Here is a 13,528-nt window from a genome sequence, read left to right as displayed (position 1 = left end):
TAGTTTTAAAAACAAAAAATTTGATCCAAAAAAATAATAACAAACAACTCCTAAATTCTGAACCTGTTCAAGTTTGACAAATCTCACTTTCATAATGTCACTTGGTACTACTGTTTAGTGATATTCCTCTTCACTCTTAAGTGATTAGTCTTATTTAGGTCGAATCTCATGAATGACAATTCGAAACCAGTTTATTTCCTCATCCTTAATGTAAATATAGTTGTTTACATTAAGCTTGCTCCCCCCCCCCCCTTCTCCCTTGCATAGTTGTAAGCTTGCTCATAGTTGTTTCACTGTTTTGCAGATTGCTCAGATTTACTCGGATTTGCGCTCAGCCACTGCTCATGAAGGTGCACGAATTTGGTTCCAACCGTATACAACAAATATGATAAGCTTAACAAATTGTGCAAACTTGTGATGTAGGCACATAATATAATTAATTTGTGGTAAAGGAAAAAAAAAATACATGTACAATTAACATGTATTATAGGTAGACTATGAAACAAAACCTATGGTAGGGGTAGATTAATTAAAAAAATCAATGATACACGTAGACAACAATTAATTTGGGATAGATTATCATAAAAAGTCATATGATATGGTTATGATAAAATACAATTAATCTGTAATACATGTAAAATACAGAACAATATAGAATAGAATAATTGAAAAAAGGTATATAATACAGATAGATAATACCAAAGAATTTCACTACGCCAACATGAAGTTTGAACCCAACAAACCCGGCCCACAGGAGATTTCAAACTAGCAAGCAATAGTGTTCAAGGAAAAAGATAACACAAAGTGAAAATCAAACGAGAAAGATTAACACAAAACCTTTTCTTTTTTTTTTGGGAAAACAACACAAAACTATTTTTCGTTAATAAAAGTAGATATATTTCCGAACAGCATAAAGCAACTATTATCCAACCGAGTCTTTGACCAGGGAACGGGGGAGCAATTACAAGAAAGATGGGCTTTCCCCAGCCAGTAAGGCGCATACGGTAGAATGTACCGCGAAGCGAGCAAGACGAACGAGCAAATGGTGTTCAAGCAAGGGAGCTATAGAGGAAGTAGACAGAGAGATCATACTGTAGGATAATATTAATAATGATGACCATAGAACACAAATAAATTCACTTAATTAGATAAACGCATATGCTTCAAATACATAAATCAATAAAAAAAACAGTATATAGAAAAAGGATTAATCTAACATGTGATATTAAGAGAGGCGTGTTGTCACTGTCCTAAAGCCGTAAACGCCTCCCTACGTACCGGTTATAACAGTTATCCACAACTTCAAGATACAACCCTTGAATCTCACAATGTCTAATCTATAAACACAATTATGGCAGATGGGATGCTAAGTAGTCATCAATTGCCCATTGATGATGATTTATGAAGATAAATAGGAGGATAATACGAAATATACATAATAGGAAGAGAAAGGAAATCTCTTTAACGGATTTGTTATGTTTGAGGAGTTCTGACACACCCCGAATGTGCACGTGCGGAAGCTAATAGAGTAGTAATAAGAAAAGTACGAATAATTAAAAACTAGCATACAAAGTAATAAAAACAAGTGCTAGCGTATGAGAGACACAAGTTCAGAGCAAGTCTACAGCAGTCCAAAGAAAAGATGCGACATTAGTACACCCGAAGGTGACCCTACGCTGGTGAGTGTCTGTCAAAAATGCCGGAAAAGCCCTCTGGGAAACCACCGAAACTGCTAATCAACTAGAACCTGGAGGGGCGCAAAACAAAAGCGTGAGTGGGCAAAAACTCTTTGAAAACCATTTAGTAAAATACATTCTAACCCCTCGCCGTAAAACCTGTATACTTCCCAGAAAATAAACATATATACGTATATAGGTATGCCAATCATGCTCAAGAGTATGCCATGCCAAAGCCTCATAATGAAATGCAAGTGCTCAGGTATAACTCATATCAAATAACAAATAATCTGGCAGCCGGAGTCACCTAACGTGACCTGTACGGCTGCATATAGAGCTCAAATCTCAATCTCAATACTAAACCTGCCCACGAGTCGGAACCACCTAAAGTGGTCTGTACGACAGGCCTGGGTGTAACATATATATACGCTCTAGTGCTACGATCACGTGAAGGCTGTGCGAATAATCGCGGGTCACCTACGAGTCGGAACCACCTAGTGTGGTCTGTACGACAAGACTGTGCACCTAACTTGGATCCAAGCTGAGCGTGTGGTACGGGAGGTGAACATCACGTGAAGGACTGTGCCCTACTCTGGGCGGGAGCACTAACACCGGGGGTGCAGGTTATGAGCTCTCTAAACATCTCAAACTGCTACTGAATGTAAATATGAATAACACTTACCTGGCACTTACCTGTGCGTCCACAGCACCCAATATGCATATGTATATATATATGCAACTACTAACATAACCAACGATGCACGAATAACGATAATGTAATGCATGGCATAAACTGATAAACATTAATTCAATTTCTGGGAAAATATAGTATATAGGTATATACGGAAAACCAAAAGCCCACTCACTGGTAAATGGAAGGGTCGTAGCCCCCCTGCCTCGAGTGACCACGCTCGTCCTCGGGGTACGTATCACCTATATGCGAAACAACTATAAAAACGTCAATTTTAAAGCACATAACCAACTTCTCGTAATAACTTCACATACATTGCTCAAATTGGACAAATGAATATACCAACGTGCTCTACACAACCTCAGGATCACACCCATATTTTTAGAAAAATTTTCCTCCGCCGCACGCGCCCCCACGCGCCGACCACGCGCAGGCACGTGCCTGGCACGCTGACGGCGTCAACTGACGCCGTGAGGAATATTCCGTTAGTTTTAACGGATTCCGTCACCTTCTCCAGCGAGCCTCCGGCGACGTCGCCGGCGCCGGAAACTGGAAAAACCTGCAATTCGTGTTTTCTCACTCGTTTCTCAACCATTTTCCACGATTCTTGAACCAAAATGAAGCCCTAGACTAGTAGAACATGTCCATACAAATTTGAAGGGCTAAAACCTACGAAAACTCACCTGTCACCAACCTCCAAAATCGGTCAAGTTCGAACAGGGCAATCCCGACGTCCAAACTCCTCCAACGAAGCACTCCGAGGCTCCTTGGGACACCACCAAGCTATCTATGAACTTCAAATTCCCAAAAACGTGATGAAATAAGTTTGCATGAATAGTACTCAAAACTGCCATTGTCGAATCGACGTGAAAACGACGGATTTCTTACCTGAAAATGGTACGATCGTGCTCCCACGAGCTTCACGATCTCGACTGTGCCCTTAGTTTCTTCGATCTGTAATGGTTTGGTGTAGTTATGTGTGTGTCCGTACGTTCGAAGGAAGAAGAAGAAAGAAGGGAGCTCGGGAGAGAGAGACAGGGAAAAGACAGAGGGTGAGGGAGATGATAGGGTGTGTGTGTGTGGCCCAACACATGCCAACACCACACAAAATGACTAAACAACATAACGAAAACAAACTAGGGGTAAAATAGTCATTTCACGTGTACGTTTTCGATATTTCCGGGACGGGATGTCACAAGTTCTCTATTTATAAAACTCTACACACCCCTTAATAAAAGGCATAACTTCTCTAATAGATATGACTCTTCGTATTTATTCTTTTTCAATAATAATAAATAAAGTTTTGAATCTTTAATAAATAAAATAAATAACCAACACATTTTCTATGGTAGAATTAAATTTATTAAGGTCTCAGACTAATTAGTTCAAATCCTGCACTTATGGCATTTGTTCAACTATTTGTAGAATTATCAGAGAGACGGGTCGAAAACCCACTACCAACACTACTGATATTATCCCGAACTTGGTAATAACCACTTGCACAATTCGACAAGTGTGGGGTTTATCATAAAAGAGCTTGGTATTAGTTGGAGTGAAGTTAGAATATTTGAACTTTTCTTTTATCAAGGATATGGTCTATGTGGGATATTTCAACACGGCCCCTCACATGGGACCTAATTAGTGGGTCACACGTGGAAGATCCACATATTGAGTTACATGGAGCCAATGAGACTCACCCTACACGCGGAGCCAAGGGACCAACCATCATCGTGTCGACCATTGGGACCCACCCATCACGTAGCAGTACTTGCCCGCTCCCTGGCTCTAGTACCAAAAGTTGAAAATAAAGAGTGTAGTATAAATTTAGAATTCTCAATTCTCAAATACAACTTCAATACTTTATTCTTCTACATAAGAAGGTATTTATAAGATTACAAAAGAACAATACTAAAAAATAAATCATATCCCTAAAATACCTTCCCCAGCCCCCCCTCCTCCTCAAACCCATGATGTGAAATCATGAGTTTGCCAAGAAGGAAGTCTTCATTGGTATGCGGAGACTAACAGCTAATCTTTTTGAAAGCTCAACAAATCACAATCCTTCAGAACCAAAGCCTTTTTTCGAATGCCTAACGTCAATCATTTCAAAAGCCCAACTAGAACAAACGTCTCTTTTCGAAAGCCAAACTAACAAATAATAATCCTTGAAACTAATACCTATTTTCGAAAGCCCAACTGGAAGTAACGCTAATATTTTCGAAAGCCTAATTGGAACTAACATCTTTTTTCGAAAGCCTGATAAATAAATATCCTGATATGTTGGAACCAACGGCTCTTTTAAAAAGTTCAGTTGGAATAAACACTAATCTTTTCGAAAACCCAATAGAAACTAACACCACTTTTCAGAAGTCCCAACCAACAAATCTCTCTTCTTCTTTTTTTATATCTTTTTTCTCATTTTTTTTTTCATCCACCTTTTTTCTCTTCTTCAAACTCAAAACCAACTAAACTTACTAAAAAAATAAAATAAAACACAAAAAGACACACATGATTATTCAATCAAAAAATTTATTTATTTTTCTAATCTCTTCTCCAAGGCAACGAAACCATACTTTTTCTTCCCTTTTTTCTTCTTCATGGCAGCAAACATTTATTTTCTTCTCAGATTCATGGCCTGTGGGTGCACGAAGCTACCGAAGATTGAACTTTGCTCTAATACCATGTAAAATTATCAAAGAGATGAACCAAATACCCACTACCAACAACACTAATATTGTCCGATAATTATCACCTGCATAATGCGTCAGGTGATGAGGTTTTGTCACCAAAGGCCTCGATATTAGTTGGAGTGGAATTATGATATTTAAACTCTTCTTTTCTCAGATATAGTGTCGATATGGGATATTTCAACCCTATTAATTCTATAACCAAGGGATTATGTACATTTATGTATTTATACTAATTTATAAGTTTTGGGGTATCTTGTTTCGTTTAAAATAAATCAAACAGAAACAACTAACAAGCTTAAACAAGAGTGTAAGATGAAAGAAAATGTATGAGTTAATTCTAAAAAGGGAGTTAAATTCACCCTCCATTTTTAACCTCTGACACAATCTTATTTACCTTTTGTCATTAAATTAAATAAATCCAACAGAAACAATGAATAAGATTAAACAAGAGTACGTATAAGAAAAAAAAAAGGTATGGTAACATCAAACACGAATCTTTTGCTCCTCCCATTGGTAGCAAATTAAATAGTAGAAACTACTGTTTAATGTAACCAAAAAGAGAGTATAGGTGACCACTTGAGCAACTATTTGTTTTCATTTTTATCGACACCATTGATCCTACGGAGCAAAATATTGCAATGTTGGCAAAATGTATCGAAACATTGAAGGTCGACAACTAAACGACCTGCAAAATGCACTAAATCCATCCATCCCCTCCCCTGGCGTCGCGGAGGCTAGGTTCATTCACGTGTATAACAATATTTACCGGCATTTATGAAAAGGGAATGGGGGTGTAACTTCATTGGCATTATTATCTCATGTGTTTACGATTTTACTTCGCATTTTTATGATCAAATAGAAGTCTTTTTTGGTGAGATCAAGTTTTTTCGGGATAAAAGTAAAACGGTACAAGAGAGGAAAAGAGAAAGGGAAAGGAGAAACGAAAGCCAAAACGGTATTTCCTTCTTGTTCCACGAAAGGCAAGATCCCCTTACCAACAGAAGAAAGCACTAGTCTTCATACATTTGGAGGTGGCCAAATCTTCTCAAATAACTCCTCGACTCGATTTGCTTGATTAGCATAACCATCCAGTCCGCTGGCAAGAAGTTCCACGGCTGCAGGTCCCACAGCTGATGCAAAGCTTAATTGATCCCACTTGATAAGCTGGACACAAGGAAAAGATTAGTTATTAAACGTAAAATGAAATGCACTTCGATAGTCTGTTCAAACTATTTTTTCCACCGGAGAGGTCTATCAGGTTGAACCAGTAACAATTAGACAGACATCTAACTGATATAGATTAGTCTAAACCCTTTCCAGAACTTAAATTCTAAAAACAGAATCACTATTTGGTTGAGCCTTGAGGAATTATTCATAAAAGTATGAGAAACTTCTTATTCACGCTATAACCAAAAACACGTTCATGTGACCTGGTTTAAGCCTAAGGAATCCAATCGAAGAGAATAACCTCCTACATGAAAGCAGAAATCATGCGGCACACATACCAAGAGGAAGGGAACCAAGAAGTAGAAGCCAAAAACGTGAAAAGAATCACCAAATATAACACACACGTGATAATTCCTTCAACACCCGAGCAGAAGATTACTCAACCACTTGGCACTTCTTTGGGGTCCTGACATGTTCAAGGTCAAGTCTTGCCACCCTTGAATCAATTAAGGGAGTATTCTTCTTAAAGAATAAACCGCAGAGGTTGTAGCTCAAAAATTATTTTTAGGAACATGGTCCCGTTTGATTTGAAGCAAGAAAATCGTTTCGGCACGCCTGGTAGGACATCTTTATCTCGCATCTTTTCCTCCATTTAAAAGCACTAAACAATCCGCTAAAATCAATGGCTTCCAAAAAAAGTCGAGCCATTCCCGCAACCAAGGACAGGAACATGAGTGGTTCCACCACAAGCCTAGACTCTACCGGTGTTATCCTCAACTCAACATGTCAACTCCCCACCACTTCCACCTTAAGTCACAAAGCATACACCAAAAGAATGGACTAGTAATCAATCTAGCTTTCCTGGGGGCAGATAAGCATGCCCTTGGAAAGATTTGGATGAGTTCCCATGAAAATAAGAAGGGTTTAAAGAACTCAAGGGAGTGATCACTCCCACCACTTCCAGACAATGAATTAAGCACAGGGTCTTACCATGGATCACTTACTGATGACCAAATTAGTGAGTTTCCTGTGATACCCTCGGTATCAATGGCAGGTTCAGATTCTATGGCTATGCAGTTTATGTTGACAGGAGTCATTTCTGTTGAAGAAGAACTGGCCAAGAAGAAGTAGGTGATTGCCAAATTAGCAAATATGCTCAAGGAAAAAGACATACAGATCACCTCACTTAGGAAAAAGCTAGAATTGCAAAAAACTGGAGAATATAGTCAAGAACCAGAGAAGTGTATCATGACTCTGAATCCAGTGCTACATGACTCTGAAAAAGACATACAGATCACATCAAGAAACTAAACCTAGCAAGAAATTAAAGTTAAAGTTCGAGCGTGCCTCAACGGGTTCCTTATATGTCCAACAACTTCAAGACATGAATACAAACACCATTAGGGCTCTGTACGGGGCTCCCTCTCAGGATACACTGTTGTATACCATGGATTACACGAGGAGGATAGATAGCTTGTGGTTTCCGATAGGACACCAGCCTCCAAAGTTCATGCAATTTTCAAGACATGAATACAAACACCATTAGGGCTCAGTACGGGGCTCCCTCTCAGGATACTCTGATGTATACCATGCATTACACGAGGAGGATGGATAGCTTGTGGTTTCCGATAGGACACCAGCCTCCAAAGTTCATGCAATTCGACGGAAATGGCAAACCAAAACAACATATTGCTGATTTCATCAAAACTAGTAACAATGCTAGGACAGAAGGTGACCTTCTTGTAAAACAATTTACCTGTTCCTTGGAAAGGAATGCATTCAACTGGTTGGAGCCCAAATCTAGATCCTGCTTCTATAGCACTCGCTGTACCATGATGGAGCTTGCGAATATGAAACAGTGGGAGGATGAACTGATCATGGATTACATCAAACGATGGTATTCGTTACACATTAGTTGCAAACACGTGTTTTCTTAAGTGTCAGCAGTTGAGATGTGCATGCAAGGTATGCATTGGGGATTACTCTACATCCTCGAAGGTAATAAGCCCCAGACCTTTGAAGAGCTAGCCACTCGTGCTCATGACATGTAGTTGAGCATTGCCATCCATGGCGGGAAGAAATATTGTATCACCAACTTTTGAAAAGACAAGGTTTTCGGACATAAAATGGAGCCTACCAAAGAAGCACTGACTATCAAATCAATAGAGTTGTGGACACAATTGTCCTTCAAATCAAAACAACAACGCGTGATCAAAAATAATTTGTGAAATCCAACCTTTCTGGTTATTCTTTTGCAAGAAAACCAAGAGGAAGGGTACCAAGAAGTAGAAGCCAAAGAGAGAAAGAAGGGGGGAAATAAGAGAGAGAAGAACTTCATGAGGGAAAGAAGGAAAACTTAAAGCCAGAAAAGCCCTCTACCCAAACCAAACACAAAACACCCAAAAAGAAACCCCTTGTATTGTGTTCTTTATCAAGCTCACACAGAATCACCAAGGACAACACACGGATTCCTCTCACCAAAGCCAAAGATTACTCCACTTTACACTTCTCATGGTCCCGACGGGTTCAAAATCAAGCCTCAAATTGAAGTAGGAAAATTGTGTCCACAATAGTGATATTCCTATATATGGGAAAGATGATGATGGTGGGTGTGCAGCCATACATTGGTGATTCTAGAGGATCAGAGGAATTCCATGTCCGAGTTCATTGTATTTCTAGTAGTTATAATAACGTCTGCGCTGTAGAGCTTTGTTTCCAAAATGCAAGACTTTAAAACATTAAGATACTGTCATGGGTAACTATGCATTCTCATCACCAATTGGCAAGGTTTATTAAAACTAACCGCTCAAGAAGAAAAGAGGTTCAAACAAAATATTTAGTAGTTTTGCACACAGCATCCACTTCTCAAGGAAATAGAGTCGCTCATAAGTTTACCACTACTTGTTTAATGGCATCCTTTTGCCCTTGTCACATGAAATAAGAGACTGATATTGAAATACCAACAGGCAGCAGCACTACACACAACACGCAGGAGAACCTATTAACCTGATGCACCTTTGCTTCACATATATTATAGAGGAACCTTGTAAAATTCATTTCGTTTCTTCGTGTACTACCCCCCAACCAACAATTTAGAATGAGAAACTCCTGATGCTGAATAAATAAACCGAGCACAGGAAGAAAGTTACCTCTTCTTCATTGAACTTGTAGGTGGCAGCAGTTTGTGGAGATAGCCTCCTGATGAAAGAGTACTTATCTTCAGGGGCAGTGACGGATTCTTTGAGTGATTGCAATACCTTCAGCGGTGCAATGATGTAGTCAACCCTGAACACATAACAGACATCATGAGCAGGAAGTTCATACCTTAATTTTTGTAAGAATTCGTAACTATATAAAAATTACAAAATTAAAAGGTGACTGATATAAATTACCCCAAGAGACTGAATAGATCCTGCTTATTACGAACTGCTGCTGCCATCAACTTTGATTTATGTCCATTTTTGTGAATGTAGTTATATGCCTTTGTGACCTGCAAAACCAGAAAACATCTTATTATTATATAGGAACAGTTTATACTCAATATCTTCCTATATCAAAGCTCCACTGTCACATGAGTAATTCACGGCATAGCCAGAAATTAAAGCATCTAGAAGACTTCAATCAGTGATGGGGAAAGCGAGTCTGGGAACTAAGCTTCAGTTACTCAATGTCTTGTGATTGAGCTACCATCAACCTGTTTCAATCAGTGATGGGCTGAAGACCTGCTAGCGAAGGAATGCATCCAACAGTGTTCTGTCTGGTTGGTCTTTGAACAAATTCTTTAAGCTACTAACTGGTTGTCAGATTTTGGTATATGAAACTTTAAATTGAAAAACAAAAACTACCAGTTTATATTTGGTAATCATATAGAGGTCAAAAATCAAAATTCATACAATAGTTTTTTTAAAATAAAATAAAATAAAATATAAAAAAACCACAAGATGAGAACTTTCCAACTTACCAAGGCTAACCCAGGATCCTCCCCTCTTTTGAGAGCAGCTTCTATCTCAGGGTCACCAGAATGGTTGCGAGACCAATCCTGAATGATAAATTTGACCTTTAGAAACTCAGATAAACTGAAGTTGAATTTAAAAAAAAACATTCCATTATACAATGTGGCAGAACATTACCCTAAGACGACCAACAAAAATCTGGATAACAGAAGCGCCAGCTTGGGCTGCAGCTGCAGCTTGAGCAAAGCTGAAGAAAAATGACCAAACCATCAACAAACACAAGAATTAAAATTGAATTCATCTTAAAAGGCCATGGTGTGGTGTCTTCTACGAGCAAGGGTAATGGCAAAGTCGGCTTACGTATTTTAATAAACCACACATGATAAAAATCACAAAGCAGCATTCTGATTTTTTTTTTTTTTTCCACCATCAAAACCTAATAGCTTCTGCTACAGGATTATAGATTGACATTCATGCATTTTTTATTGCCAAAACAAGAAAACATGTCATCCACATAATACCAATAATGGCTCCTCTAGATATCACCCAGATCATGGTTCTGGAACCATTTTCAACACATAAGCAGGCTATCTTGTCTCCCAACCAAAGAGGAAGAGGGAGAGGGAGAAAGGGAAGGAGGGGTAGCATGAATAATTATCTCCACTAAAACGTAAAACTCAGGCCCTTATAGAACTTGGGGCAACATCAAACATCATATTTCAAACCAGTTTTTCAAGCATATATGAAGCATAGTAAGATCATGTATTCCTTTGCATAATACAATCAATTGTTTCAAATAGGTTTATCAAGCTTACACCAATTAATTGTAAGAAGCTTACCTGTACACAAATGTCAAATGTGTCTGTATGCCCTCAGATTCCAGTAATCTTGAAGCCTCTATTCCCTGTACATAAACCCAACAACCAATGAAACAAAATGATGCAAAACAATAATGGCCTTATTGTATCAAGTCAACACAGAACATTCACTACACTTATAATTTTATCTGACACTCACTTGCCAAGTTGAAGGAATTTTGAACAGCAAACGCTCAGGAGGAACATTAACTTGATTGTACAACTTCAGCAAGTCATGCACCTGAAATATATACATACCAATTGTAACAGACTGCAACGAAAAGATAGAAAATAGCATAATGATGTCATAGTAGAAAGGATATGCCTTCAGATAATAAGCAAAAAAAACATTGGCACTTAAAGTAACAAAGTGCACAACTGTAAGAAGAATGCGATACTGAAAATTTCAGTATCGCATTCTTCTCACACATTTTATCCTCTAATTACTAGAAAAGTTTGTTTTCAGGAAAACAGTGGTTTGGAATGTAAAAGTCATCTCGTTACAAACTATCAAATCTATACATTTTATAGAAGTTCTGAAACTTCAATGCAAAACATTGCACCAACCATTATCATTAACAAGTCATATAGCTGCTCTAAAAACAACTAAGAATGAGCTGAATGCATACACAGTTAAGATAGAAACCAAAAAATTATAATTGAACATCCGCAATTAATTAAGCAATATGATTAATTTCCCAATAATGTGCTAGTCGAAAATAATAGATTGAACCACCAGGAAGAAAGGATTACCTTTCTGATAATTCCATGCGTGTCATAAGCAAGACGAGCATCCACCTCAGTAGACACTCGGCCAGGAACTAGTTTTGCCAAATCACCACCAACATTCACTAAAGCCTACACACCCAGAACTAAATTTAAAACCCTATGATCAATCTAACAAGGCATATGCATACTAATGAATAAGATGGAGAAAACCAACCTTGTTGACGAAACATGACAATCTCACGTTGGAGTTTTCATGCAGATTACACTCCGAATCTGCCAGCGCCATATCCACGGCATTCTACACCAAAGAAAAATAAATCAGAATATACGACACGTCTTCCCATATTAGCATTAAAGAGTAACTTGAAGTTTTCTAATTTTCCAATTAAATGCTTACTCTAAAGATTGTATCGGGGAGGCTACATATACCCAAGAGTAGAGAAGAGCTCACAGTTGCAGCAGTTGGAGGAAACCTATTGATAAAAAGCCAAAATATTCAAAAACATAAAAATCAAAAGAAGAAAATCATTCATGTAATTTATCTTGCGAAAGATAATGGTTATGTATGATCAATTCGAAACGACATTATCATCAATTCAACAAAATATCCAATTCATAATTTATACAGCATGATCGTCGAATTTTCAAAGTCCACTTCTTTTTCATTTAAGGAAAGCTTATAAGAAAACCTAAAATTAATTATAGACCTCTCGAAGTCACTTAGTATGCGGTCTAGTGAAATTCCTCTTCACTTGAGGTCTTAGGTTCGATTCTCGCCAAAGACGAAACTAGATTATTAGGTTCAATTCTCGCCAAAGGCGAATTTGAACCATATTCACACTCTCCCACCCCCTTTAATATAGATAATATCGCTCGTTTTTTTAAAATAAAATAACAATTATTACAGACCTCTCGAAGTCATCGAAAATCACGGTGTCAGGAACGATCTCGCTGTAGCTAGAAACGGCTTCCAATTCCGTGGTTGAACCTGAAAATCCAATTAATTCAACAACAAAAGAAAATGGAAAGCTGAGGAGTGAGAGCAGTGAGCGAGACTAACCGGTGTCGAGAGTGGAAGCGCGAATGAGAGGAAAGGATCGCTGCAAGGTGAAGCGTAAATTGGAAGGTGGGGATCCATTGGAGAACCTCAGCCTCGTCCCCTGCCGTGATTTAATTTTACAGTTCGTACAGTAGTTAGTCAGCTAGCAGTAAGAAAATCTGAGAATCCAGAGAGAGCAGAGAGAGAAGGTGTGGAGTTGGTGGAGTTTACCTGGAACGAGGAGGAGACGGTTGAGGAAGGCGGAGATTGCAAAGAGATTGTCATTTTTTTTTGGTTTTGGTTTCGCAGAAATCGGTTGGAGTTGGAATTTATTTGAGCGGAGGATCAACGGTTCTTCCTCTTATATGGACAGAAAATTTGATGTAGGTGAGAATAACGAGGAAGGATAATAGACGCTAGACGCTGAGCAGCAGAAAGAGACGTGTTCTTGTATTGTAATCTCCGCTGCCCAAATATTAATTTAAGATCTTTTATACATGTGTCTCATTTTTGAATTTTTTTAGATTAAATATTTATGTTTTTTTAGTGATTTGATTAAACTTTTTTTTATCATAATTTTAATGTTATATGTATATTATATTGTAACAAATTTCTTACAATCTAGCCTTTTAATTACACTCTTGTTAGAGCAACTGCTTGAGGGACAGGCTGTGGAAAAGGGCTTGATTGCCCGAGGGAGGAAGTCCAGCATTGGCTGGCGAGCAA

At 38.3% G+C, this 13,528-nt stretch overlaps 1 protein-coding gene across 3 annotated transcripts; it reads right to left on the bottom strand.

Moving 5' to 3' along the window:
• Nucleotides 1-5,845: 5,845 nt before the first annotated feature.
• On the bottom strand, nt 5,846-13,251 carry LOC103935816 (transaldolase). 3 transcript variants are annotated; one of them, XR_007260939.1, is made up of 14 exons: nt 13,034-13,251; nt 12,824-12,923; nt 12,673-12,751; nt 12,161-12,236; nt 11,978-12,061; nt 11,788-11,892; nt 11,195-11,275; nt 11,017-11,081; nt 10,355-10,424; nt 10,186-10,263; nt 9,617-9,714; nt 9,374-9,509; nt 7,215-8,095; nt 7,006-7,031 (listed from the first exon to the last, which is right to left on the bottom strand). XR_007260939.1 is itself a non-coding variant. In XM_009345626.3 (13 exons), exons 1-13 carry the CDS (start codon nt 13,085-13,087, stop codon nt 6,075-6,077), a joined length of 1,173 nt encoding a protein of 390 aa, XP_009343901.2. In that variant the 5' UTR covers nt 13,088-13,201; the 3' UTR covers nt 5,846-6,074. The 3 variants fall into 3 exon arrangements, 2 of the variants coding, with proteins under 2 accessions (XP_009343901.2, XP_048447548.1); XM_009345626.3 differs by lacking the exons at nt 7,006-7,031; nt 7,215-8,095 and adding an exon at nt 5,846-6,221 and having other exon boundaries at nt 13,034-13,201; XM_048591591.1 differs by having other exon boundaries at nt 7,006-8,095.
• Between the last annotated feature and the right edge of the window lie 277 nt (nt 13,252-13,528).

Source organism: the organism of the source record quoted next, unplaced genomic scaffold (genome assembly GCF_019419815.1).
Source record: "Pyrus x bretschneideri cultivar Hongxiangsu unplaced genomic scaffold, Pyrus_bretschneideri_v1 Contig34, whole genome shotgun sequence".
NCBI lineage: Eukaryota > Viridiplantae > Streptophyta > Magnoliopsida > Rosales > Rosaceae > Pyrus > Pyrus x bretschneideri.
Note: the sequence above shows the minus strand (reverse complement) of the source record. Positions and strands in the feature narration are given on the sequence as shown.